Source organism: Paramormyrops kingsleyae, chromosome 16 (assembly GCF_048594095.1).
Source record: "Paramormyrops kingsleyae isolate MSU_618 chromosome 16, PKINGS_0.4, whole genome shotgun sequence".
NCBI classification, from domain to species: Eukaryota; Metazoa; Chordata; class Actinopteri; order Osteoglossiformes; family Mormyridae; genus Paramormyrops; species Paramormyrops kingsleyae.
Genome location: NC_132812.1, coordinates 20,364,024 through 20,391,121, shown reverse-complemented (window position 1 = coordinate 20,391,121; position 27,098 = coordinate 20,364,024). Strand labels below are relative to the sequence as shown.

The window sequence follows — 27,098 nt, the reverse complement described above, 5'->3', positions numbered from 1 at the left end:
CCCATGTCCTAAAAAAGGATCCAGCCTCCACTGTGGAGTACAGAAAACTAGGGTTTCGCCTTTGTGAACGGCAGCACACTGAATTGGTTGACGCAGCTCTGCTGAGGGTGGAACAGTGATCTTCATGAATGGAAAATAAAAATCCATTTTAGTTGTTTTTCTTTAATTAATGACTTAACGTGGGACATTTTTTAACGAAGAGGTTAATAACAAAAACCTCTGATGTCGTCCAGGTGTAAGAATCCGGTCTCATGATTTATCTGGTTTCTTCATTATATTTAATTTTTATTTAATTTATATGATGCAAGACTATATGGCTCTTTCCTTTAATTATTGAAGTTAGTTGTATTTGGCTTGAACGATGGACTCCTGAGGCATCCCGGTATGTTAAACTTATAAGTGCTCTTGATATAAATCTGCTAATTGATTTAATAAATTAATTAGGTTGTACATGCTCAGTTGAACGTGCCTGAGTCATCCTTAGGGTGCTATTTAAAATCATTTGTGTGTCCCTTAGATTAAAATACACAAATGCACACATGTGCACGCACGCAATATACACCAAAAGATTAATTCCTGTGAACTGTGAGTCCTTCGCTGCATTGAATCGCTCATTATTATGTGCTGTGTGTAAAACAGTTCTGTTTTATAATAAACACAGAATTAAGTTTTATTTTTAGAGGCCTTGTCTGAAATTATACAGTATTTCTTTATAAACTGCAACACATAAAATCTTCGAAAAACCCATTTGCTTGCTGAATTATTTTCTATTATTATTTCTGCTATTATTTTAATTTTCATAAATGTCAGACCTTCTATCAGATATGCAGTGTTTTATTCCCTTGTATATTATATTAAGAAAACCATAAACAGAAAAAAAAAATCACATTCTGTCATTTGTAATGCAATATGGTCATTGTTATATATGAAGGGAATGATGGTTATCAATTAACTAATTATCACTAATTGTTATATTTAATTAGAATTGATTAATGTAATTTTTCACTGGGCTTCTTTGTTATGTTGAAGAAGATAAATTCAGCATAGAATTAAATATGGGAAATTCCTCCAATTTAATATTTTTTTTTTATTCATTTAAAATAATTTTGGTTGAACTAATTTTAGCACTCATTAAGTAATGAGGATGCTGGTTTGCTGAAGGTCTGTGTTCTCCTGATGGATTTTTAAAATGATAAAAAATGTTTGTCTACAGTGTGCAGTGAAGATCAGCGTCCTTCTGGGATTGCTGGCCACCCACTAGGAAGCCAGTGAACTGATGCATCACTTAAAAATTTGTGGAATCAGGTGGAGGGAAAGAAATGCTACAAGCATTAAAGATATATTTACTAAATTTATTTTTCCAATAACCTCAGTTCTCTTCGGGGAAAAAAATTGTGTTACCAGGATTTGAGACACTCTGTCACATGTTAGGCTAGACCAGGCTGCCATTTGACTAGTGCAAAAAAATCAGTGAAGTGCAGAGAGAAGGCTGGTTACTTATCTTTGCCTTTAATAGGGTGCAGGGTGTGACTCTGTTAACGCATCCTTGTGGCTCGTGAAAAAGACTCTTCTGGCTGCCTTTGATTAGCTAAAATGGGGCAGGTGAAAACACATTCCCACTGGAGTTTATGGGTCAGGACCAGAACGTGCACTGCAACTTTTAAAATAACAATTTTATGTGCGAAAACTTTTCCCTTTCATTGAAGACAGTGAGATTTTAGTTGTAGATTTTTCATTAAGAGTGGCATGTTTAAAAATATGCATAGTTCATATATATGCATTTTAATGAGACATGGATTTATGTATGTAGGACACTTCAGAAATGCAAAGTCACTAGAAGATGTTGTCAGGTTGAATTTACTCTGACATCATTCACCATGCATGAGCACGTGTGCCTTAAACTGATCTCCAAATACACAGATAAATATTACCATGTATTAGAATGTAGACAGTTTTCTGTGTGCAGAAACAGACAGGTTAGGGAGTAGTGATTAGGTGAGCTAGGTGAATTTTTGAAAAAGTCTCGGCAGTTTGATTCACTCACCGTCAGAGGGATTCACAGCTTTGTAGGTGCTGAAATATGCAGGATACTTATCTGAATGTCATGGCGTCCGAAGCACTCAGAGCAAGTTAACAATAAGGCAAGTTTTCAGTTCAAGCACTGAAAGTGACATGTCACACACAGGTACACACACACACACATATATTTATGTGTGTATGTTTATATATTTATATATATATATAATTTTAATGTACTTCAATAGGTAATATGTATTTCAGAAGAAACACCTTTCATCTTTTGCCATCGATTTTTAACTTGACCTTTCACCTCCCTCTCCGCAGCGGCGATACTCAATGACGTTCCAGCGTCTAATGGCTGTCTGGTCCAGACGTCCGTACTCTGCAGTCTGGCAAAGTCGCCTCCATGTTTTGCCCTGAACTACGGCCAGACTGAGCACAAATGGAGCGTGTGCACATTGCGGCCAGAGACTCCACCAGTCGTCGGATTTGGCTCCCAGGACAGGAGCCCTTTGTCTCCCCTGATGCGCTGGACAGCTTCGGGGGCTGGGGTTCAGGGCAGAACATCGCCGAAGCCGTCCGGGGTAGACAGGAGCGGTGACGGGGCCAGAGGAAGGGCAGAGTGCTCGTGGGAAGAGCGGAACGCGGGGGAGGGCCCATCCGGGGGGCCGGACCCCCTTATCGCTTACAGGGGGGCTGCCGGTGCGTTTACGTCGCACAGCTAATGAGAGATCAACGGCGGGGATGGTCTCCTATATAATACTCCCTTGTAAAAATAATGGGCGAGCCGATTGATCCGCATTCAAACAAGCCGGTTTACTGAGTTAATACCAAAGGCAGATTAAAACCGCTGCCAAAAGTTCTCTGGCATGAAGCGCTTTTCGCTAAGCGGGACCCAAACTTGTCATCACATTAGCACATGGTCAAGGAGTACACCCCGGCGTCCCCGTAATCTGCTTTCCTGCACAATTAGTCCACAATAATAAGGCAGCTGTCAGCGACCAGAAAGGAAGAGCAGAATCATTCGAAGAATTACAAGCGGATGGGTCTCCACTTATTCTCAAACGTAAAGGCAAATGTTTTTTTTTTTCAGCTTTTTTTATTTAGACACTTTCCGAGAAGGCAGCTGGGAGTTAATGCTGAGTGTTATGGCAACAGTGAAGCATTAGTTCATTATTCTGAGCTCTAAGGCCAGATAGCGGCTGAGTGAGTGGGGGGGGGGGGGGGGGGGGGAGTTGGGGGGGGGGCAGGAAGGGCTGGGAGCAAGGCAGGGTCTTTAGGGGAGGCGGAAATCTGATGGCGGGGCAATAGGACAGGCGGCGGGACAAAGGCAAGGATTTTTCTCCTCTCAGCATAAAATAATGGATGAATTTGTCCCGACAAAAGCGGTGAAAACTAAAGGCAGTGGCAGGGAAGACGGTAGGATGGAAAGGGGCTGCAGGAGGAGGGCGGATGAAAAGAAAAGGGGAGAATCCGGTAGTGCTCCTTGCGAGGAAAAAGAAGGGGGCAAAAAAAAAATACCACTGATGACACCCGGTTCCATTCTCGCGCCTCCCGTCCCCCTGCTCTTCGCCTCGCAGCACGGACCGCTAAGCTGGGAGCTGTAATGTCATTAAATTGCAAATGCTTTTTTTTTTTTTCATTTCCGACACACACTGTTTACTTATCTGGCAAAAACATATGTTGGAAGGAATCCGTTAAATTCTGCCCATTGCCTTGGGTGAGAGTGCAATAGAAACGGGCACATGGAGATCCCACCGTCGCCTCCTTTTAGCACTTATCTACAAGGCTGCTTAGCGGCAAACTGGCGAGTTCAATGAAAAACGAAGATACAGCGTGAGATTAGCGAAGAACAGTGGGGGAGTGCTTGGAGAGGGGGGTCATCCCATTGCAAATGATTTCACTGTTCTCCATCTGCATAAATGACTATTTTTAAGGCATCTCAGGCGTCTGTATATTTTTCTCACTCTGCCACACATTTAATTTCACGCCCCGTGTTCTGAATATGCTTAAATGCATATCTCTGATGCACCTTTAAGCCAGAGGAAAGAGGAGGGGTGGATGTTTTTTTTTCTTTTTTTTTGGGGGGGGGAGCAGGGGTACGAGAGCAAAATGAAAGATAAAATGGTGTGATTTGCACTACAAGTCTATTACTTTGTGGCATTTACATATAGTTTACCTCTGCAAATCCAAAAAAAAAAATACCCCCCCCCCACATTTCATATATGCATTTGGGCCTGTATAAATATGTATAACTCTTTGTTGGGGGAAAATAGAATTCCCAGCAGTGCTGGAAAGTTTGAAGGGTGCACTTTCTTGTGACAACTTCGCATGCCTCCCAGGAGCCGGGGGGTGGGGGGGCACGTGCCTGAGGTGGGCTTGCTGGGATGGCCCCCCCATTGCGACAGATCGAGAGGCCCCACGCCGCCTAATCCTCCAAGTGCTCTTGCCCACAATGTCAATAAAGAGAGACCGACTTGGACGTTGGCAGGCGTTAAAGTCCTGCGGCGACGTTCCTGCCATGCACCATGCCAATGGATAGGGGGCGCCGTGGCTTCTGCCGCTCTTCCTGTACCAGGGACGCATGCTACAGGCGTTTGGGACCGTGATAAGGTTCAGCTGGGTGAGCAGGAAGAAGCAGGCGCAGATGCAGGAAGTCCCGCCTCTATGCCATGTACAGGTCTAGTATGAGTCTAGGACACTATTAATCCAGGCAGACAGAAATAAATAAATGTTTAACATCTGTAATGTTCACAAACAGCTGGGTTGAAATGCAATTGAAATAAATGCTGGTGATGCATTATACTTAAGACATGATTGTGAAGCATCACAATCAGTTTTAAAGGGGGAATAAAATGCTATATTTTGATTGTTTTCAAGGTATGTTCTCCTTGAGTCCTCATAAGGTCTGCCTTGACTGAATGGCACTCCCCAGTGCGTCTGCCGGGTGCCGGGAGCCCAGATCCCTGTTCGGATCCACGCGTGCAGCAGGATCCAGCCCGTTTACAGCTCATGTCGTCTGGCAATTAGGAAGCAAGCGGCCCACGTGCATTGTGCTGGTTTTGTGCGGGGAGCATCGACGGTAAAGCCCTGATCTCTTCCCCGAGCTACCAGCACTTGAAGGATTTGAATGCTGTAAATAGCTCCAAAACCTCTCTTGTGAAGTTTACCCCTGTGGCACTTTGTAAGTTATCAGGGACGCCTTGTGCCTTTTCTAAGGCAGGCATTATGCCGGAATGTAAATCGGTAAGCTGCCAGGGTAGTGGGCGGGAATGGCAAGGGGGTGGGGGGCCAGCCGTCAATCCAGCACGCCGATTTGGGCACGGGGTGTGGGGGGGGGGGGAGCCCATTTTGTTCTCTGAGTCAGTAGAACAGCAATGTCTGTGTCTATATGTCCTTTATCGCTTGACGGGTGGCCGTAAGATGGGGCAGCGCACAATATTTATTCGCGAAGACTCATGGTTACATGGTCACAGACGCCACTAAAGTGTCATCGTCACATTAACAGTGTCGATGAATTCTAATTAGGTGGTGCTTCTGGTATTTTATGTACCTTTTAATTGCTTTTTCTGTGTAAAAATGAAGCGCTGTGTTCCATAACCGCCATAACACGGGTGTCCTGCACGTGCCTCTTGCCTTCGAACGTGGATACGATCTATAGAATCCTCCGCGGCGAGCTAAAACGCCGCATCTTGCAAGAGTGGGTCCCTGCCAATCGCCGTCAGTTGGCACGGAAATCTGAAGATAACACAATTTACATTTCAAAAATAAGTAACCTTGAGCGTTTTACAAGTCAAAGCGGTAATCTCGTTTTCCAGTGAACATTTAGAGTAGGTTGGAGTACAAATTAGGATTTTTCACCTTCAAATTGGAACATCAATTTAATTTGAATGCTGATATATCCTCCAGAGATGTATGTTGTGAGACTCGGATTTAATTCTTTTTACCGAGAATTTTCCTTGGCTGTGCTTGGGAGTGCACATTTTCGCTCTGCACACGCGAGGCCTCCTGCTTTATTTCCAGTGACATCCGTGTCTTTCATGCCCACATACAAGAGCGGTTTTCCCGGGACACCAAGAGACCACCCAGTACATCACCCCCCTGCCCATTATACCCACATACCTTACATACCTCCGGATTAGCTCACCATAACCTTCCAGACCAACATCTGCCACACTCCTCTTAAGTTTCTGTGGAAAGACCATGCTGTGTGAATTTTGACAGCTTGCATGCACAGACCCCCGAGTATTAAAATAGCTATTAATAGAATTATTAAGATAGTATTAAAAGTAAACAAATTAGATGCCAGTTTTCCATTATTTCATAGATGCGTCTCATGCAACTATTTTATAGCCACTCCCTGTTTATAACCCCCCCCAAAATTAATCAATCCATCAATCGATAAGTAATAACAGCAGAGGCTCTGATCAAAATTCCTTCAAACGTCATGACCCTACATGAGCAGAATCTAAAGGCAGATCTACAACTGCATTCAACACGAGTGACTCCTATTGGCCGACAGACAAATTAAAAATGGGCAGCTTCTACTAGCCGATATCAAAATGCAGTATTTGACAAATGGAGGTTGTTTGCTACTGTGTAATTATATTCAAGAAAGGTGGATTTTACTGGTCAATGTACAATGATATTCAGTAATGTGTGCAAATATCAATATATCTATAAACAACATTTACAAAAAAAATCAACACACTTGAACAAAGAATATTTATATTTTGGTTTTAATTTCATAAATATTTCACAGTCAAGTAGTAGACTCAGGTTTTTCTGTTTAACTACAATACTTCTTTTGCCATGGTAATAATGTATCCATGTATCCATTACTAACGGGCACCTATTCCGGCAAACGTTCATCTGAACAATACCTCTTATGACTGCGTAAGCATGACCTCTTTTAATTAATTCTTCATGGGCAGCATTATTACATGAAAGATATTCTGTAACAGAACACCCCCACATTGTCCTCTGAGCAGCATTTCCCTCCCTAACTATGCCAACTAATAATCGGGTTCATTAAGTTATAATACGCTCATCGCTTTTCTGTGATTTACCCAGTCAAGGTCTTGTTTATCACGGCTGTATTTTCGGAAGCATCGTTCATCGGCAGCCCGGTGTAGGGAAAGCGCGCCACCACACACGCAAATCCACCTGCTCTCCAGCCTCCCCTGCTTTTCCTCCAACTTCTTCTTCTCCAGGCCTGAAATTTGCAACGACCCGTTTTGTCTGCTGAATATCCACATACACAGTGTACAGATATCTACACCGCAAACGCTTAATTTTACATTTCAGCAATGCAGCCACGTTAAACAAATCCATAGAACGGAGGAATATCTTTTACAGATTTCCAGGTGAAATTCCCCACCTCTGCTGCTTCGCCTGCATTTTCACAGGTGCTTCCCCCTCGCAAATTCCCATGCTTCAGTCCTGCAGTGATAAGAGTCCAACAGTCAGGCTGCCAGGTTCCCAGCGATGAAGGGGCCGGCGACGGCTGGCTGCTCCCCATCCCAGTGCTGCTGATGCCGTATTTCCCCACAAACGATGCTTCCATAGACCTCCCCCCCCCCCGGCATAAGCGAAGACCCACCTGGAAGCCCCTGGCTGAAGTGTCCACCCACCTGCACTGCCAGCCCTACCCTCCCCACCTGGTTAATGAGAACTCCGGGGCCCCCGGGACACGGTGAGAGGCAGCGAGACGGAGGACAGGGCCGAGACCTCCCAGTAATAAGTGCGGCACAGGAACAGCTGGTAGAGAATGACCACGGATATGGACTGGCAGAGGATGACGCCCACGGTGACAACCTGAGGTTCAAGAACGAATAAAGAACATGGTGTGTTTAGGGTAGACGGACAGGAACACGTGACACGGGGCAGACGGGTTCGCCGTTCTCACCTTTTCCCTCTGATGCTCGTTGAAAACTACAGAGAGAAGCACAAGGACTGGGTGACACAGGAACCACAGGACAGAGCCCTGTGCGGATCGGAACAAACCGTCAGTGGCAATCAGGCTTCACATGCAATTATACTGCAGAATGTACGCCGAATAAGCATTTAAAAGCAGGAGCTTCACAGTCACATATATGTAGCGCAATATCTGAGCAAAACTCAGGATTTTAACTGGGGATATATCATCAATGTCCTTTAAAGATAGGTCCATTTATGAGGCGCAGTAATGATTTTGTGTTCATTTAGTAGATCATTTTTTTTCCAAAGTGACACAATCAGAGCACAGGGTCAGTCAGCATCCAGATCCTGTGGAGCTGTAGGATTTAAGGGCCTTAGTGGTAATAGCAGTAATCAGCCAGACACGGGATTCAAACCCATAACCTTCTGGACATGAGCAGAGATCCCCAACTCAGCTCCATACCATCTAGTGAATGTTTTCAAGTTTTTCAAGTGTTTTGTAAAAAGTAAAAAAAAAAAAAATCTCTTCTGCAATTTTTTTTGTAGTGCTTAATTGCCACAGACTTTTCTTGTAATGCCTGTATTTGTCTATAAATATAATCATAAAATGAAACAGCAGCATTAAGGGGAACCTCAGCCTGCACCTTCGCAAAGCCGAGGTAGAAGTCCTTCCTGATGGCACTGCGCTCGCCTGCGATCGTCTGGTAAAGGATAGCAGCGAGCAGCAGAGCAAGGCCAACACGCAGGGCCAGCAGGAGCATGCCGGCCACGCTGCCATGCGTGTGGAAACTGTGATGGTCCGTATCCTCAAACTGCTCCCACAACAACAGCGCCCCCTGCAGGCAAAATTGAAAAATCATCCGGAAAAATCCTGCGCACCACCAGCAAAACACAGCTTATACAGAAGTACTTATGATTATTATTTTACTTATTAGCTGCTTAACATAAGGTACATTTCAAGTATCCATCGCATCTTGACCCCAACCAAAGCAGGGTGTCAGAGATGCTTTGGTGGGTCAACCTGCACAGCCCCCCCTCCCAGGGCGAGCGCGGTGGAGGCGGGCGAGGCGTCCCACTGCAGGGGCTTCTGGGGCTTCCTGGTCTTGTTCAGGGTCCAGCCCGTGCACAGACTGAGCAGCATGAACAGCATCTGCACCTGGGATGCAGCGTCGCAGACTGCAGTCGCCAACAGACAGGCGTGAGCGAGGGAACAAGTGCGCGGGGCGAGGGGGTGAGGGAGTGAGGGCACGGGATCGAGGGCGCGGGGCGAGGGAGTGCGCGGGGCGAGGGCGCGGGGCGAGGGGGTGAGGGAGCGAGGACACGGGATCGAGGGAGGGCGCGGGGCGAGGGAGGGCGCGGGGCGAGGGAGGGAGGGCGCGAGGGCGCGGGGCGAGGGAGCGAGGACACGGGATCGAGGGAGGGCGCGGGGCGAGGGAGGGCACGGGGCGAGGGGGTGAGGGAGCGAGGACACGGGATCGAGGGAGGGCGCGGGGCGAGGGAGGGCGGGCGCGGGGCGAGGGGGTGAGGGCACGGGATCGAGGGAGGACGCGGGGCAAGAGAGGGAGGGAGGGAGCGAGGGAGGGAGGGCGTGGGGCGAGGGGGTGAGGGAGCGAGGGCACAGGATCGAGGGAGGGAGGGCGCGGGGCGAGGGAGGGAGGGCACGGGGCGAAACGGCGTCATAGAGCCGGGCAAAGAGGCACCTACTTTCAGCCAGACTGCCCATCCAAGGCACTCCCAAGCCATCCCCCGCAAATCTGCAGGAATAACAGGAGACGCCTGTTGGCCGCACATGGAATCAGACCTATGGAGCAGCAGGAAGCCCCCGACTGCTGCTTAAGGTACGCAGACAACCTACGACGACCTTAGCCAGGGAGACACATGGAAAAGAGCTGGTGCAAACCATACAGGGGAAATCTGCATCTCAAAAAATTTATTTCAGATTTAACTTTATCCCAGTCAGCACGATCATGGCACTGCAGTTTTGCCCTTCATTGCACTGATTCTGGTCCTATTGCCCCCCCACCCCCACCCCCGCCACGCACCTGTCCGCTCCTGTGCAAGCGTGACACGAGAATTTCACCATGTGCATCAGGACACATGTTACAATGAAACTTAATGAGACTTGAAATAAGTATGATTTAGGACCTAAAGGACAATATTTGAATACGCTTTATATAATTACTTAATTATATAATTCTTTGTTACAAAGTCACAGCACATATGGTGGTATAAGAGGCAGATGAGGAGTAGCGGCAGGCCGGCGACAGTACAGAAGGAGGTGTAAACCTGTACTGGGCCTGACCCCCCTGCCGGTTTCCCACCTCGACAGGTGAACGTAATTGGACAGCGCCGAGCCAGCCTGCAGCATCACAGCCAGGGACAGAACCTTGAGCACGGCGAGCATCGGACCTCCGCGGAGCAAGGCCTGCCACAGTGGGCGGGCGTAGATGCAGGCCGCCGCCAAGTATGCCAGCACCACCGCCAGGTAGAAGCCGTGCAGGCCTGCAGGAGTCAACGGTCAAGGACGACCTCGAAGTGGCGGAACGACGGACGCCGATGATGCCGACGGCAGTGGGGCTACTGGGGGCCGACTGACCTGCCTGCTCGGCGCTGAAGTGGTCCAGCGGGTTGCCCTCGGAATCCGGGTTGAGGAGCACGATCTGGAAGCGAAGATCACCCCCACCACTGCCCTCACCCACCTGGCAGGTATGGCGATCGGCGTACAGGATGTGCCACGCCCGCGGAGAGGCGGCCGTCGTAGGAATGGTCTGGTTATGCTCCTCTGCACTGAGTGTAACTGGGAAAGCGGCGATACAGGCGATTTCATTGCAGGGAAACAAAAAAAAATTAAAAACACACACATGCTGTATCGGTCTCTGACAAAGTTTACACAGCTGCTCTTGTCAAAATGTCATTTTTACATGCACTGACATTTATTATACAATATTTAACTCATATCTTTCACGCAGTATTTTAAAGGACATATTTCATGTTTATAAATTTGTATAAATATAGCCAGTTAACATTCCCTGGTCCACCTGCAAAGTGACTTTAAGGTCAGTCCTCTGTTGTGGAAAGGAGGTAATCAAAGCCCATGTCACTTTGTTGAATATTTTATCAGCTTTGTTGGCCAACTTGCCCCGGAGGCTTTGATAGTTATCGCTAGATTGGGTTGGGAACAGCAGGCACGTACAGTATTTAGAGAAAGGGTCAGACATCCGTGATGTGCAGCCGTGATGCTAGAGCTTGCTCCGTATTTAAGGATACGGTAGTCGCAGCTGTACTGAAACGTGCGAGAAGAACACGGCAGATTTAAGCGAATGGGCTTTCATAAGTACTATCCAGTTAGTACACTTCTGAAGTTCTCAAAGTATCAGCCCCCTTTATAGTTAATTAAGCAAAAACCATTTTATATGTGTCTTTCTTCTTAACAATACGCTACACCCCCGGAAATGTGGCACGGAGACAAAATGCAATTTAAAGAGTATTCAGATACTTATTAAGAAAAGGGGGGGGGCATTCAGCGCCGTAGCCGGCAGATCATTTCGCAAATTAGGCGTCACCTTCATATGCGTAAAACCCTTTGAAATGCTATTAAGAGTAGCCGGGGAGGGCTGCATTTTCCGCACATGAGGACCCGAGCGGTGCCCCCTCCTCCGCCCTTTCGCTCCCAGTTCCCATTTGGCCAGACAATGGCACGTGCACGGAGACGCACGTCGCGCGCTCTTAACAAGCTCGCGCGGCATTGTTTCCGCCACAAAGGGGGGGACGGAGAGCGCCACGCGCTGCAATTAGACATCCGAAAATTAATGGCGCTCCGGTTTTCATGCGGGCGCAACTCAGTCACTTACAGTGAAATCAAAGTGAGAGAAGGAAAAATTGAATTATATAATGACGGGGGGGGGGGCTTAAATTGGCAGCCACGGTGTTTAGTAGCAACATACTTATAACAAATGGTGGGGAGTGACGGGAAGGTGATGGGCAGATGTATAAAACTGTAAACTGAAACACTGAACGTTTATTTTTTATTATCTAATAGTGCTTGTTAGTTATTCAGTTTAAGCTGTTCTGTGATGCTCCATATCGGTTTATTTTGATGAAACGTCCTGTAGTTACTCTAGGTACAAAGTAAACATTAAAAATAAAATCGGTATCGGTGTTAACTACCTACAGAAGACAGACAAAAACTTCGCAATCCAGTGATGTGATAATGGAGACATTAAGAAGTAATTTTGTACGTGATTGGGTGCTTTTCGGTACTCACTGGATAGTTTGGCACTGGAGATGTATTCTGCGCAGCTCAGGTTGTTCAGGCCCTCGACGTTCTGGAAGAGGAGCAGCCTGGCCTCTTTCTGCACGGCTGTGCTCACATCCTCCAGCCTGTAGACCATCAGGGCGTTGTCTCCTGCAGATTTTGGGACAAGAATATTAAGCTTTTCACCATGCAACCCATCCACAGTTGTTTTTACTCTTAAATAGTCTTTCTACATAATGCATAACATTTTAATCGCTTTCTCCGATGCCTTAATCGCAAAATAATAAAATAAAATAATGCTCCCAACTTTGAATTCAAACTCCCTGCCTGTGTTCTGACAAGTTCAGCTACCTATCGAAACGTGCTATCGAGCCTTTCGGCGCATGTGCAGTTCCACCGTCTTGGAATTAGGGTTAGGTTTTAGGGGTTAGGGTTAGGGTCAAGGTAAGGGTTTTAGGGGTTTTTGGGTGGTTAGGGTTAGGGTAAGAGTTAGGGTTAGGGCTATCGATTAGTACTACGGTAGCCTAACTCGACAAAGTAGCTCAACTCGACAGAACACCGGCATACGAAATTGAATGCGGCTATTTAGTGCCACCTTGTGTTTCACTTTAGGAATTACATACTGGCGTTTTTCCTACTTTAATCGAGCGCTCTGCAATGCGGTAACGTTTAACCCCTGGAAGGAGCCAATGGCATTTGGGAAAGGTTACCACTGTGCCATGAGCTCTCGGTAACTCATACCAAAAACTACATTCATAACACTAGCATGAATGTCACGAACTCAGTGAGTCAGAGTGTTCTGGATTTTTTTTCTTTCATACTACACTGATAAGGTTTTTGTATTTTCTGGTAATACAAACCTATATAAAACCTCCGATACAGATTTTAATTCAATATATGCTCACATATAAAGTTTTATGGATATATACAAACAGTAGTGCGTTTTTTTTTTTTTTTTTTTACCGAAACATACATTCGGGTTGAAACAGATTAATAAGACTAATAATGACCTAAATGGACTCACTGATTCTAGATATTTGAAAATACTGCGATTAATGTGGCCTCCATATTTGAGTTAAGTGAATTAAGGGAAACTGTCCTTCTGCTAATACTCATGGTTTTCAGTTAAAGTAACCTGATATAAGCGGGCAAATTCTAATTTAAGATTTAACTAAACTGTGGATAATCTGATTACTTCTTGGCACATGACAGTTTTAGAATTATATATCAAATACAGGATTATAGGTTGATATAAATTTTTTCATCGTAGATAAATATGTAGTACTATGATAGTACTGTGGATTTTCTTGAGATAATTTCAAATGATTGCTAAATGTCCAGTTCAACATGGTACATTTCTAATAAACTGAATTCAGCAAGAAATTCTTTTTTTTCGTCCACACAAGGACTGACTCATTGATAAACGTTGTATAGCACTAGTTAGGTCACTGGTTAGTTATGCCAGGTACGGTAAACATTTTGGTTGATATGCACCTACCATGAAACAGAAATTTTGTTATGTACTGTCCGTTGTGTTCTCTTGCCGCATCACTTCGAAACACTCCGGTCACCGTTTTTCCGCTCGCCATGGAAACAAAATGCGAATAGAAAAACAAGACAATCACAGCTCCCAAATACATCATTTCACTCATTAATAAAAATATTATTACTATTATTATTATTATTGCATGTCGCAGCGGCTCAGCTTTGGTATGACAATTATGAAAAACCTAGATAGCATTATCAGAATTGACTTTATTCTTGTCCAATCACAACGGGCCGTTCCTGGCCTTGTAATATTCTAAACCAATAAGAATCTTGCACGGGGACACGTGTTGGGACTGCCGTAAAACACACTCATTGACGAAAAGGTTGAAGTTGGTTGGAAAAGCCGAACGTTTCTGTAGTTCTACAAGTAAAATTAATTTAACAGCACCGTTAATTTTCCTTGTTGTAAATAATTATTTACAGATCACATAGTGGTCTGCAGTGATGGACTGGCAACTGGTAAATGGTAACAATTTACTTGACGGGGCACAAATAATAGTACAGTATTATACTATTACTTATGTATTAATTAACCGCAAACTATAAGTCTTCGTTACATACTGATCTCATGTTAATTCATCATTAATGAATCATGATGCATCTTGCATCCCAAGTAGTTACTATATTTATTATACCTGTTAATTCTGTAAACCTTTGTGAACTATTGAAGGAAGAAGTAATGAATAACACAAGTAAAATACTGATCTCATGTCTGTTCATTATTAATGAATCAGGGTGCATCTTTTATCTCAAGTAGCAACTGTATTTGTTATTGATTTGTTCATAATTTGTACTTCAGTAGTAACTGAGTGTACTAAGTATTGTGCCCTATCAGGTAAAGTTATTTTTACTTAATGTGTCCTGTACATTAAGTAAAATTAAAATTTACATTTGAAGAATAACAGTTAACGTTGAACCTAAGGAGTTAAAGTTGATGCTTAGTGTTTTTAGGTCTTGAATACTGGTATCTTAATACTGAATTGAATGTTGTTACTGTTATGCTGCAGCTTATAATTTATTGGGGGGGCGGGGGGGGTGCAGTGGAGCGGTTTAAGGTTCTGCGCCCATTTTGATGGCATCGTCGGGCCCCTGATCAAGGCCCCTAAGCCCTGATTGCTCCTGGGGCTGCTGCACACCGACTGAACCTGTGCTGTGACCCCAGCGTTGCCAGTGTCTCACGAGCAACCTCACCTCTGAAAACAAGCTCAAAATAAGCCCAATGTGCAAAGCAAGGTGGAGTTTTCTTTTGTTAGTCTGAGAGTAATGAACTCATGGCTTGCCATGAACTAAATATAGTCCTTTATAACACCATCCATCCATCATCTGCCGCTTGTCCGGGGTTCGGGTCGTGGGGGTAGCAGCTTCAGTAAAGACACATTTTATAGAAATTATTGGGTACTAAAGACATATATTTCTCAACACAAAATATTTGAGAGAGAGACTGAAATGCTAGATGATGTGGTGAATCTCATAAGAAAAACTCTTAATTAACCTCAATATCACATTCTGGCCAAAAATTTAATTTAAATTAATTGATCTAAAATGACGTAAATTCTTAAAATATTTATTGAGCTAGGGGAAAAAAGGGGTGAAACTCTTGGCAGCAAGGAGGTCTGTGTACGTGTGAATTAGACGAAGAATGCAGCAATACAGAAAACCTGAAAAGCACAGTCTGGGAACATTTAGATTACACAGTGATGTATAGTATAATTGTGATTAATATTTGAATTTCTTTGAATGATAATCTATGTCTGAAAGGAGCGGTGTCATGATGTCATGGTGATGTCATAGGTAAAAAGAGGCCTGGCTCTTTACTTTGTTTAGGAAAAAGTTGTGCTTAATGATGCAGTTTCTTGTATAGTATGTAAGTTCTGCATTTACAGAATACAGGCGTAGGATTATTACAGTTACAGCCTTTCCTTTCACAATTCATTGACCAATGATAAACTTATTTGGTTGATTTACTAAGATCCTTAATCCCTTTTGCTGGGCATGAGGAAAAAACTGTCTTAGGAATTCTGGCGGAGCATGAGAATGGCCCATAATACTCCTAATTCCTGAAGGAGCCCTGCTTGTGTTTTCTGTTTGTGGTTTCATATATTTTTTGACAGTATTAAGAGAATCGTTAAGCAGGGAATATACAGTAATTATGTTGAGTATTTTGATTCTAGTCAATCAGTAAGTTATTCAAATGTGTTATTTGTACTAATATTTCAACCCCATTCTTCTTGTAAAAACAATGCAAAACATACAACTTCTTTCTGCCAGTATTTATAAGTAACTGAAATTTCCATGTTGATCTTAACTTTGTGTGCATGCGTATACAAAAATGACATTCTTTATGTCAGAACTAGTGAAGACATTTTGTTTTTGTTCGTCAACCTGTCGTATAAATGCTCGTCCTTCTCATGGTCAAGCGGTTCACTAACTATCCTGCAAACAATTAAAGGATTTAAACACAAGAATTCAAGAAGCACTTCAGAACAAGATGACTTTAGAACTAAAAACTGAACATAATTTGTTATGTGATGTCCATTTGCAAAACCTATGTATGTTATTATGTGTTATGAAGCTGTAATGTATTATTACTACAATGGTAATGATATGTTGACTCATATAATGTTAATGACATGGTAAGTGAGAGAAGACATTCATATATGTTGTGTCTCACAATCCCCTTCATTCGGCCCTGTTGTTATGCTGTTAACTGATGAGTGTGGTGAGATTGGTGACCATATCAGTCACATGGTGATCGCTGACCGCCCCCCCAGCTTGGGGCCCAGGTCTTCAGACGCCATAGCAAATCGCCTTAGGTCACAGATCTACTTCACAACATTGTTTTCTTATGCTCGTCTTTCTGAGAGAAGAGTCTTACCTTGTTCCAGCAGATTCTATTCGTTGGGACAGAAACTTCTGTCCTATTCATGAGAGCCAATGGAGAGCCAGCCCAAATGTACATTTTGGGAGACGGTAAAATTTAATGAATGTACATTGTAAGCAAGCAGGTCCATCCACCTTCCAACTGTTTATTTTGATTGTGTTGTGGGGGCTTTGGGGGTGCAACCCTGTGGTACACATTGGATGGGGGGCCAGTCTATTGCAGGACCCATAAACACAATCAGACTCATGAGGCGATTTCACACACACAGGAACTTCTTTCTGGAACCAGAACCTTTTTCTGGAACCAGGGACTTTTGCTGCATTCACACCGCAGGATGTTGGCCGATTGTATTTCCTCTGAGGCAGTTGCAGAACCCATTTTTGTACCAACTCCAGACTCAGTACTTTCCCTTCGAACATGAAATACTGGGAAGGCACTTACAGCGACAGCTTGCTGATTGGTCAAAATGTGTAGCAGAGTAAAAATTGAGCAGATGGAACAATTTTTTGTAGCCCAATTACACTGAATGTATCAATTAATACTTTTTTTTGCTTGTGTCTCCATATATGATCACTGGTGCCAGTACTTATCAGGAACCAAAAGATCAATCTACTGGCCTGATTTAATAAGAATCATGAACAAGTCGCGGGTCATATAAATGAAATATAAATAAATGCCTGTGTTCCATTTTGATTGCGATTGATCCCCCCAATAACTAACAAAGCAAATTATTTATTCTCCATTTTTTTTGCTGTGGTGGTGTAGTTTTGTACGAAATTGAGTGTGAAGTTTATCCTATGAACTTTTTGTGTCTCTCATGTTTATTTAGCATAAAGGTCCCAGGACTTGTAAACCGGGGCCAGGTTCCAGAATATCGTTGGGAAAGCTTCTATTCATACACTGTGCACAATTATAGGTAGCCTGACTGCATGTTTGTGGACTGGAACAAAGCAGAGAACCCATAAAAAATGCATGTGACATGAGGGAAACCCACAACAGTGCTACCACCCGAGGCACTGCGAAATCATATCAACTTATATCAGTGATCATGTGCAGTCACATGTCTGTTGTAGTCATGGAGATAAGCTTACATTACTCACATGCTCCCAAGGCCACGTCCAACAGCCCACCTTCATCAATGCCAACATGCCAATACGAGCCTGTCAGTACACTGCGGGTGGCAGGCAGGTTGGCAGATGGGAAATCATTGTTAAAGTGTGATTAAAGAAACATACAGCGCTGATATTACGACAAAGCAGCGGGAACAAAGGACATGAAATTTGTCTGCTCAGGTTCTGCGTAAGGGCTGCTATTGTTCTCTTGTGCAAGGTACTTAACCTGAATAGCACATAATAGTGCTAAAGCAGGATTTACAGTGAAACTGCATAAGAGCGCCTGTTTGTTTTGCTTTAAGTGTATAACATGATGCAACATCCATACATACATCCATCCACCCATACATCTATCCATTTTCTGTAACCGCTTGTTCTATTCAGGGTTGTGTGCATTTAGCTTTTAAAATGACGGACATTGTAATTTTTTTTGTAGCTTGTAATTGGAATAGTTTCAAGAGTAAATTAAAGTAATTTGTTCAAAGTTAAATGCATTGGGACTGAGGAACTAGGTGCAGCTTTGCACAGAATATGGGTGGTATTTTTGCGTTTTTTCCTGCCAAGCCTCGCTTTAGTCAGGCACGTGGATCAGAGTAACTCTGTCAGGTGATTATCACAAGACCCACAGCCAAATCCTCCCAGCACTGGAAGACCCGTATAAATTGAGGCCCTTGTTGCCTGATCTTCAGACAGAGACATTGGTCCTTCTCTCTCTGGATGTCCTGAGGAAAATGGTCTGATACTGCATCTAACGTAACATCAGCCCTTTTGCCTTATTGGAGGAACCGATTAGCTGAGTCATTCCCAGAAATCTCTGTGAACGCCTTTTTCTGGGTTGGAGGAAGAAGCGGCGGTGATGAAGAGCTCAGTGGTGCTGCTTCTGCTGTGCCTCTGGGGGAGGCCTGACTGGACTGGGGCCCAGTTTCCCAGAGCCTGCAGCACGGTGGAGGGCATCCTATCCAAAGAGTGCTGCCCCGCATTTGGGTCCAACCCGGCAAACATCTGCGGCGTGATGTCAGGCCGGGGCGTGTGCAGCAACGTGCGGGTGGTAAACAAGCCGTGGGGGGGGCCCTACAACCTGAAAAACGTCGACGACCGCGAATGGTGGCCCCTTAAGTTCTTCAACCGTACCTGCATGTGCTTCGGTGAGTAGGGATGAGGGTGTGTTACATTTTGCTTTAGCTCTGTTAATATGAATGATTTTCATTGTGTGGGAACCATTGAGGACAAATTCAAATTGTTGAGCAGCCAAAATAGTATATCAGAAAGTGTGCAGTCTTTTTCGCATTAATTACTTAGTGTTACAAAAGTGAGAGAAGCTGAAAGTGAAACAAGGTTATTTTAAGGGCTGAATGATATGTGGAAACCTCCTCCACCCCCCTCTCTCTCTCTCTCTCTCCCTCCCTCTCTGTCTGTCTCTCTCCCCCAAAGGAAACTTTGCGGGTCCTAACTGCGGAGAGTGTAAGTTCGGCTGGACGGGTCCGAACTGCCAACAGCCAAAGATCCCTGTGGTGCGTAAGAACATCCACTCGCTGAGTCCCGCCGAGCGCCAGGAGTTCTTGGACGCGCTGGACCTGGCCAAGAGCACCACACACCCAGACTTCATGGTCGCCACCCAGCATTGGCTGGGTCTCCTCGGGCCCAACGGCACGGAGCCGCAGTTCACCAACGTCTCCATCTACGACTACTTTGTGTGGCAGCATTACTACTCCGTCAGGGACACACTTCTAGGTGAACACTGAGGAGGAAACAGGCTTTGGGGAAATGGTGTCTATTAGGCCAGATAAACAGTAACCTTTGATATAAAAATGTTTAGTACAGTGTCTCTCATTCTAGTCCTCGAGGATCCCTAGTCACTGTCTCGTAGGGAGCTGGGAGGGAGCAAAAATGTGGACTCTCTGGGGGTCTGGACTGAGAAACACTGGTTTAGGAGGTTTAACATTGGCTTCCATGCTATTCCCATTTACGTGTGATAGCACAGGGAAGTTAGAGGAAATGCTATAATAATCACTACATGAAAATGTACCAGCCTGCTTTGACTCCACAGGGCCGGGACGTCCATTTAAAGCCATCGACTTTTCCCACAAAGGGCCTGCATTTATCACCTGGCACAGATACCATCTGCTGTCTCTGGAGAGAGACCTACAGGTACCATGTGACCTGTGGCTGCTACACTGGACAAGGAGACCAGGTCATAGACAGAGTTTTTTGCTGTTCATAAAGAGCACAATGCTAACACAGTTCAAAGCTTCAGAGCCCCACAGAAAGTTTTTACTACAAGGATAGTAACAGCAGGGAGAAAGTGTAAATAAATAGCAGTGATTATGTCAGTGACTTCTGCAGTTAGACAGTGTATTCAGAGAGCTAGTGAAGAACACGAGATCACTGCCGGTATTACAGTGACACAGGGTGCTGCTGTGCAACTCGTGGTGATTCTGATGGCGAGTTTGGCGTCGGTTTCCCTCTTTTCCCTTGAGAGGGGATCTTAACATAAGGCCCTTTGATTGATACAAGTGTACGCCGTCTGTTATCTCGACTAGCGAGCACTTTAAAAGACCACCAGCACTGTTATTTTTATTCACATTCGTGCTGCATATTCCTCACAATGGCATCCCTCCATTATTATGGTCTGATCATGCCTCAAAGGAACCACATGTGAAGTTTTAATGCATTTATATGGTGAATATAATTCATTATCACAGACAGAACAGGGTGTAGAGCAGGCCAACAGCCTTGATAAGATCGCAGTGTTCATTATTGTTAGTTTTCTTTCATTTTGGTTTATTTGCAATGTCCAAATCCTGCACAGAATGGTAAGTGTTCTGCATGTGCCCCCCCCCCCACAGAAACTAACGAGCAATGAGAACTTTGCATTGCCGTACTGGAACTTTGCAACGGGGCACAGCGAGTGTGATGTGTGTACTGATTCCCTGCTGGGGGGGACCAGTACCGACGATCCCTCCCTCATCAGTCCACAGTCCAGGTTTTCCAAGTGGGGGGTGATTTGCAACAGGTATGTAAGGAACCGTGGGCCCCCAAGAATCACTAACAATACAAACATCGATTCTCTATACCCCAATGCTAAAACGATGAGGCATTTAAATTTGTCATTATGAGTATTTAAGCTTGGAAGATATTAGTATTAATGTTACTTTGTAGCTTGGAAGACTACAATCAGCGGGTGACCCTCTGTAATGGGACCAGCGAGGGCTCCCTGCGGAGAGGTTTGCCGTGGAATAACGTCACTCTGCCCAGCATGGATGACGTCCGGAGCTGCCTCAGCGTGAAAAACTTTGACAGCCCCCCCTACTTCACTAACTCCACATCCAGCTTCAGGTGACATGCCTCATCTCAGGTGTACAGTTTAACTTCATTGGAAGAAAACAAACAAAATGCATCAACATTCAAAATCTAGATGTATAGCTGTGAGTTTAGCATTGATTGCTGCTGCCACCTAGTGGCAAGATGCGATATTGCGCTTTGAAAATGATAATAGCATGGTTTACTATGTGTGTGGAAATTCTGAAGGAATTGGAGGGAATATTTTTCCTGCTCCATTTAGGAATACCCTGGAGGGTTATGACAAACCTAACGGTATGGTGGATTCCACGGTCTCCAACCTCCACAACCTCGTTCACTCGCTGCTGAATGGGACCAGTGCCCTGCCTCACTCTGCGGCCAATGACCCCATCTTCTTGGTATGAGGAATCCACATGGTCAGCCATCAAAAGTGCCTGTTTTACTTTGCAGTGGTTTCTTTTAATAAATTATGAATCTCTTACGTCAAATGATCTGAGTTTTTTTAAACAATAACTCCATATCGGATAGAATTCTTAATTTTAATGGTGAAGCATAAGAGCAAAGGACTATTATGCATGTCTGGCCCGTGTGTCTAGGTGCTGCACACCTTCACCGACGCCATCTTCAACGAGTGGATGAAGCGGTCTGTCCCCTCCGACTCCAGCCTCCCTGTGGAAATGGCTCCTATTGGTCATAACAAAGAATACAACATGGTTCCCTTCTTCCCACCCATGACCAATGAGCAAGTCTTCCTCCCGTCGGAGCAACTTGGATATTCCTACGCCGTCGACTTCGCAGGTCTGCCAAACTAGTTCAGCTTCCTAGTTTTAAATCCTCCACATAAAGTCGGTAACTGAATTGTTATAGGTGACAAAGAAGTATGTCATTTTTCTGTTTTACTCCTCTGTTATGGTTTCTGTTGAAAAAAAGATCCAATATCATGAATTAAATGCTTCTCTATTCCCATACAGCCCCTTTCCTTGTAAGAATTGGAATAGAATATTAAAGATCCCTTATTGAAGAAAGAAAATGTAGAGCATAGGCATGCACTGGTCTGACTGGTTTCCCCCCTCTCTGTCCCACAGACAACCCCAGCAGCCCCTCAGCTGTGGTTCTGGGCTCCACGCTTGGTGGCATGTTTCTGGGCCTGGCTCTGCTGCTCCTGCTGCTGGGGCTTTATCTCCACCGCAGGAGGAGCCAGGACCGCGAGCCGCTAATGAAGGCGGAGTTCTTCAGCCCCAAGTACACCGAGGAGGCTTAGTGTGTGTGGACTGTGCGGCACATCAGAGCAGGCGAATGGTGCAGCTACCAAGATGAAAATTAGGCTGATATTTCTGAAGAAACTGCACTGTAGCATTATCAGTAGCTTTTATCTTATGTGTCAGTCGACTACAGGTAGTTCGCCCTACACCATAAACAGAAGCTGCCGTTTAATTAATAGAATAAAAAACAAAAAGTAAGAACTAAAAAAAATCTAGTCTTGTCTAGTGAGATTGTAATTCCAAATTGTAGTCAATTTCGAGTACAAGACAATTAAGTACAAAGCAATTAAGCTGGCATTTAATGAGTTCTTTGCAATAGTTATTCAAGGGTAAATATGTATGACTGATTAGCTACATATTTAGTTTGAACTAAATGTCAGTCCATCTTATTTTCAAGTGGGTTCAAAAATGGTGATGAAAATCAGTGGTGATTGACAGTCGGGTACGAATTGGAAATGCCTGAGTTTTCCTTTGGTAAAGGATGTAAGTTGCTGGAAACAGTTTGGTTATTTTTAATAAATGTTTATTTGCACACCTTGTTATTTTTTTTCTGTATACAAGAGTAAGAAAAACCCGAAAGCAAACCATGTAAATCATTTTTTAAAAAATTGTAAGGCAGATCTGTTCGGTGCCACTCATATTCTATGTAAAACCACAACCGGCATTTTTAGGTGTATTTTAAATCTCCAGATAGTGATACTATAGATTTCATAGATTTTTTTTTTTTCCAGTAAAATATGGTCAAATGGATCTCATCACCAAATTTCAACAAAGTTACTGAAATGGCTTTGCATGGCTATTTTTTGCTGACATACATAAAAATTACATTTTTAAATTTTTTTTTTACAAGACAAAAAGTTAGCAATCTAAAACAAAGTGCAGTGATAAAAAATAAAAGGTAAAAGGCATCTCGAGTCGTCGTTACATTAAAATCTTCTATAGAAAGCTGTTTGAAGACGCAGCATCATAGACCCACTGTCGCAATGCAAGTGGAATAAAATCTCTTATGATTAAACATGTAATATTCCTCTGTATGACTTCTTATAATATGTCTTACATTCAGACAATGGGGGGGAGGGGGGCTGAAATGAATTACAAAGCAAGCTTGTACAACACATACGATGAACCGTTTTTTTTGGGGGGGTGGGGTGGGCTTTAGCCATAGAGACATATAGGTAGGAGGGTGTGTACCAATGTCAGATGATTGATATCTACCTGCTGGGCGTTTTAGACGTGTCTGTGTAAAGAATGCAGCCACTTGATATTTCAGTTTCCCGATTGGCTTTCAGTTGAGATTAAAGAAAAAGCCTCCTTCACTAATTCAAGACATTCCACAGTCAAGGAACCCATGGCAAGTCACTCACTGAAGCCAGTCTGCGCTGCAACAGGAATTTTCTCATTTTCAAAAGCCGCTAAGGGCCCTGTACCCTCCCTGGAAGGAAATGTGAGGGTGGGGGGGGGGGGGAGCTTAAGAAGGAGTGGATCTGCAGCCACCACGTCTGCATTTCTGTGTCATTTTCGACTTTCCCAGCACCCCGCTGCCCTCAGCAGCATCTGCCGCAGTGTCTCTTTCATACGTCTTGAACCCTGCCGTCATGTTTTCGGCAATAATTTGGTAATTTGACCCAGAAAAGCAGCTGTAACAAATTCCATACAAAATCTAATCTTGTTAACCTCCCCTCCTGACAAAAAACATCCTTACCTTCTAGAGATGCTGTTTCCATAGAGACAGTAAGCACTTACCAGTACACATGTTCTCAGTTCAAAGATATATAAAAAAATTTAAAAGACTTAAAAGAAGTATCTATTTCTTAATTAGTTTTGGCGACAAAATCGCATTTATAAAAGCTTCGTACATTAAACACAATGGAGGATGAATAATTAATACTGCAAAAATACCTTTAAATTATCACTTGTTGTGGTACTTCATACATTTCATATATAGTTCATTTTATTAAAATTATTTTCTTTTTCCCCTTCATACCATTTCAGTTCCATTCTAAAGAATGTGTTTTCCTAAAAAATGGATCTTACATAAAGAGCTTAACTTTATTTTTTTTTAATAGAAACTTGTCCACAAAAAAAGGCAAGTTTTGTTTTCCGTAAAGTTGTCGTGGTCATGCACGGAGACAGAGATCGAAACGGCCCCCCCATTCAGTAGCATTACTGCCCGCCTGCAGTCAGGGGTAAGGAAAGGTGAGCGAAGCTTCTCAACACGTCTGGAAAAGCTGGTGAGCCTCGGCATGAAAGCCAGTTTAGCAGATGATCGACAAACCAAACAAAACGAATCCAGACAAACACAGAAATGGCAATGGCCAAACGAAAAGGTTGACAATACACCTTGCATGTTTACAGACATGTCAACCCTGAGCTAATAGATATAAGTCAGAATCTGAGATTATAAAAATAGATGATAAAGTACCAGACAGAAAGTGAGAAATACATTTTCTGCTCCTGTTCAGTAACAGACACAGGCCTCCTCAGATTCTCAGCAGGACATTTCCTCTTTAAAAAAATACACATATTAAACGGCCATCACGTTTGCCATGTGGACCACTGCTTTGGGCATGTTCATGTCGACAGGAAGGGGATGGAGCAGGGAAGAGGACAAAATCAGCATGCTTTCTTCAGGATGACATTAGCAGAGGAGCTTAAACACCTCGCTGCATTTATTGTAAAAACGCTTCAGCCAGGTGCATTATGGGAGCTTGCACTTCCTCTGCCTCAATTCGTAACACGTCCAGACAAAAAGCAGCCTTATGATGGACCTGCCTATTACCATGCTATACTCTGATGGTGCTCTTTACTGCTCAGGGAACGAAAACATCACAAATCATATTCTTTTAAGGTAGAAAACCAATCAGCGTCTGCATTTAAAGGAGCACAAAGTAGTCATTAGTAAAGACCTGATCAGATATGAGCTCCCATTTACTAAAAGATGAGTAATCTTTCATAGCGTCTAAAATATATGAATCCATGTATTTACATCAAATCTGTGCAAATTTAGAAAAATACATCATCAGAATACCCACCTGCTTTGAATTCTAAATATATTTTTTTTGCAGAAATAGGCATGTACTTTTGTATCTTGTTCAGCTCTTTAAATGATACTTTGCCTGGTTTTAACTTAAAGGATTTAAAAGGATTGGTATTTGAGCTCATATCACTGTAGGTTTTACTTAAGACGTCCCTGTGCATTCTCACAGTGTTGCGTATGATTTTTTCCCCTTACGTTTCTGTGTTAGGTTCGGAGGGTGCTGGGGGGTGCTGGGCCCCTTGCTTCTCCGTAAGACCTCTGGTATCTCCTCTGGTGCAGAAAAAAAGAATTTACCTATTTAATTCTCACAAAAACGTTTTCAAACGCTACGCTGTCCCGGAGAGCATCTCTGCGCAGTCATGGAAGGTGGCGTAAGCGGCTTGGCCTGTCACAGTAGGCCTCTTGAGCTCCCTGGCATTCTTTGGGGAGGAAAAAACAAGGAAAAGCAAGAAGCAGGTCTGAACCCTCCTGTACCAATTCCTCTAACTGGATCTCCAGGGTTGTCGTCCTGGTTGCTGGGGAGCGTAACAGCAAATCCCTGCTGTCCGAGGCAGCAGTCCAACTGCCATTATCTCCACTGCCTCTGCAGGGCCAGAGCCGCGAGGGCGAGGCCAGCGGCCAGAGCTAGGGAGGGGCCGAGGGCGCTGGCGGCGCTGGTGTTTCCTGCCGCCTGCTCCGCGCTCCCGTCGTCATCCGCCACAGGGGCCTTGGTGCTGACCAGCTGCAGCTCCGTCACGCATGCCTCCGTGCAGCCGCTGCCGCTGCCCGACCCGCTGCCCTCGTCACCTGCGGGGTAACAGGACACAGGGCGCTGAGAGCCGCCCGGCCGCCCACACACTCGCCTTCCCAGAAGCCCACAGATAGCCCACACTATATCACATCCAGTGTGAAAGACAGTACAAAACTGAAGAATTATAAGCAGGATGTCAGGCAGAGTAGCTGGGCCTCCGTTGCGATTTCCCGATACAATGTCCGCACCTTACAGTAACTGCTACTTATTTTCCTAATGATGGAAGAGGTAAGTATACGTCTGGCATGTCATTTTGGCTTTAATTCATTTCTATCACAAAGCGAATTCTAACTAGTTGTAATGCAAATTCTTGGTATCAGAAATTCTATTTAATTAGTTATAACGCTAAATTTTAATATCGGACATTCTATTTTAGCTAGTGAGATTCAAATGTTTTTTTCTCATTCATTTCAATTCAATGTAACTAATTTCTGATATCAAGAATTCAACTGTAACTAGTTATAATCCAATTTTAACTACTTAAAATCAAAATTTCAGATATCAGGAATTCAACTGTAACATTATAATTAAAATAATTAGTTACAAACTAATTCCCGATACCAGAAAATGTAGTTAAAATTAGTTAAAACTAGTTAAAATTTTATTTCTGATATCAACAAGTCATTTTGACTTACTAAAACTAAATTCCTGACATCATAAATTGGCATTTAACTAGTTAAAATTGAATTTGCGAGAAATGAATTAAAACCAAAGCTGCATTCCAGGGTATATGCGGCACAGTGTGACATATGGACCTTTTTCTGCACCATCACTGGGGTGTCCAGCAGGGAGCTGTAATGTCAGTTTTTCTACAGTCTACTCTTTGACAATTAAACAAAAGAGTCTGTTCTCCCATTGTAAGACCTCTTTTTTAACACTGACGTACTTCAGATGCTGTCAAATCCTGAATAATACTAAACTTGATATTACAAAGTAAACTCCCCTACTAAAGAGCACTAATAAAGATTATTCAGC

General features: G+C 43.9%; 3 protein-coding genes across 5 annotated transcripts in view; 1 reads left to right on the top strand and 2 right to left on the bottom strand.

The window, feature by feature from the left end:
* Nucleotides 1-6,742: 6,742 nt before the first annotated feature.
* LOC111834121 (integral membrane protein GPR180-like) lies at nucleotides 6,743-13,941 on the bottom strand. Of its 2 annotated transcripts, XR_002835914.2 has the most exons (10): nucleotides 13,692-13,941; nucleotides 12,203-12,343; nucleotides 10,535-10,735; nucleotides 10,260-10,440; nucleotides 9,643-9,692; nucleotides 8,960-9,114; nucleotides 8,583-8,774; nucleotides 7,928-8,005; nucleotides 7,400-7,836; nucleotides 6,743-7,234 (listed from the first exon to the last, which is right to left on the bottom strand). XR_002835914.2 is itself a non-coding variant. In XM_023793081.2 (9 exons), exons 1-9 carry the CDS (start codon nucleotides 13,843-13,845, stop codon nucleotides 7,684-7,686), a joined length of 1,305 nt encoding a protein of 434 aa, XP_023648849.1. In that variant the 5' UTR covers nucleotides 13,846-13,941; the 3' UTR covers nucleotides 6,743-7,683. The 2 variants fall into 2 exon arrangements, 1 of the variants encoding a protein (XP_023648849.1); XM_023793081.2 differs by having other exon boundaries at nucleotides 6,743-7,836.
* An 872-nt stretch (nucleotides 13,942-14,813) lies between these two features.
* Nucleotides 14,814-23,311, top strand: dct (dopachrome tautomerase). Its single transcript, XM_023793115.2, has 8 exons — nucleotides 14,814-18,879; nucleotides 19,166-19,465; nucleotides 19,782-19,882; nucleotides 20,581-20,747; nucleotides 20,894-21,070; nucleotides 21,297-21,432; nucleotides 21,631-21,832; nucleotides 22,120-23,311. The coding sequence occupies exons 1-8, from the start codon at nucleotides 18,591-18,593 to the stop codon at nucleotides 22,293-22,295; spliced, it is 1,548 nt and encodes a 515-aa protein (XP_023648883.1). The 5' UTR covers nucleotides 14,814-18,590; the 3' UTR covers nucleotides 22,296-23,311.
* A 1,618-nt stretch (nucleotides 23,312-24,929) lies between these two features.
* gpc6a (glypican 6a) overlaps nucleotides 24,930-27,098 on the bottom strand; it is a 179,066-nt gene continuing 176,897 nt past the window's right edge. For both annotated transcript variants that reach the window (XM_023793112.2, XM_023793113.2), the window contains one exon: nucleotides 24,930-26,119. In XM_023793112.2, the coding sequence (XP_023648880.1) occupies nucleotides 25,902-26,119 (218 nt within the window). In that variant the 3' untranslated portion in view covers nucleotides 24,930-25,901. The remainder of the gene's footprint in view (nucleotides 26,120-27,098) is intronic.

What these genes read in the sequence shown, in the direction of transcription:
- LOC111834121 (XM_023793081.2), bottom strand. Translation starts at nt 13,845, where the DNA reads ATGAGTGAAATGATGTATTTGGGAGCTGTGATTGTCTTGTTTTTCTAT. An exon ending in CTCCAGTGCCAAACTATCCA is followed by an intron (nt 10,736 to 12,202) that starts GTGAGTACCGAA and finishes CCGCTTTCCCAG; the next exon opens with TTACACTCAGTGCAGAGGAG. An exon ending in AATTACGTTCACCTGTCGAG is followed by an intron (nt 9,693 to 10,259) that starts GTGGGAAACCGG and finishes TTATTCCTGCAG; the next exon opens with ATTTGCGGGGGATGGCTTGG.
- dct (XM_023793115.2), top strand. Translation starts at nt 18,591, where the DNA reads ATGAAGAGCTCAGTGGTGCTGCTTCTGCTGTGCCTCTGGGGGAGGCCT. An exon ending in CTCTGGAGAGAGACCTACAG is followed by an intron (nt 19,883 to 20,580) that starts GTACCATGTGAC and finishes CCCCCCCCACAG; the next exon opens with AAACTAACGAGCAATGAGAA. An exon ending in CCAATGACCCCATCTTCTTG is followed by an intron (nt 21,433 to 21,630) that starts GTATGAGGAATC and finishes CCGTGTGTCTAG; the next exon opens with GTGCTGCACACCTTCACCGA.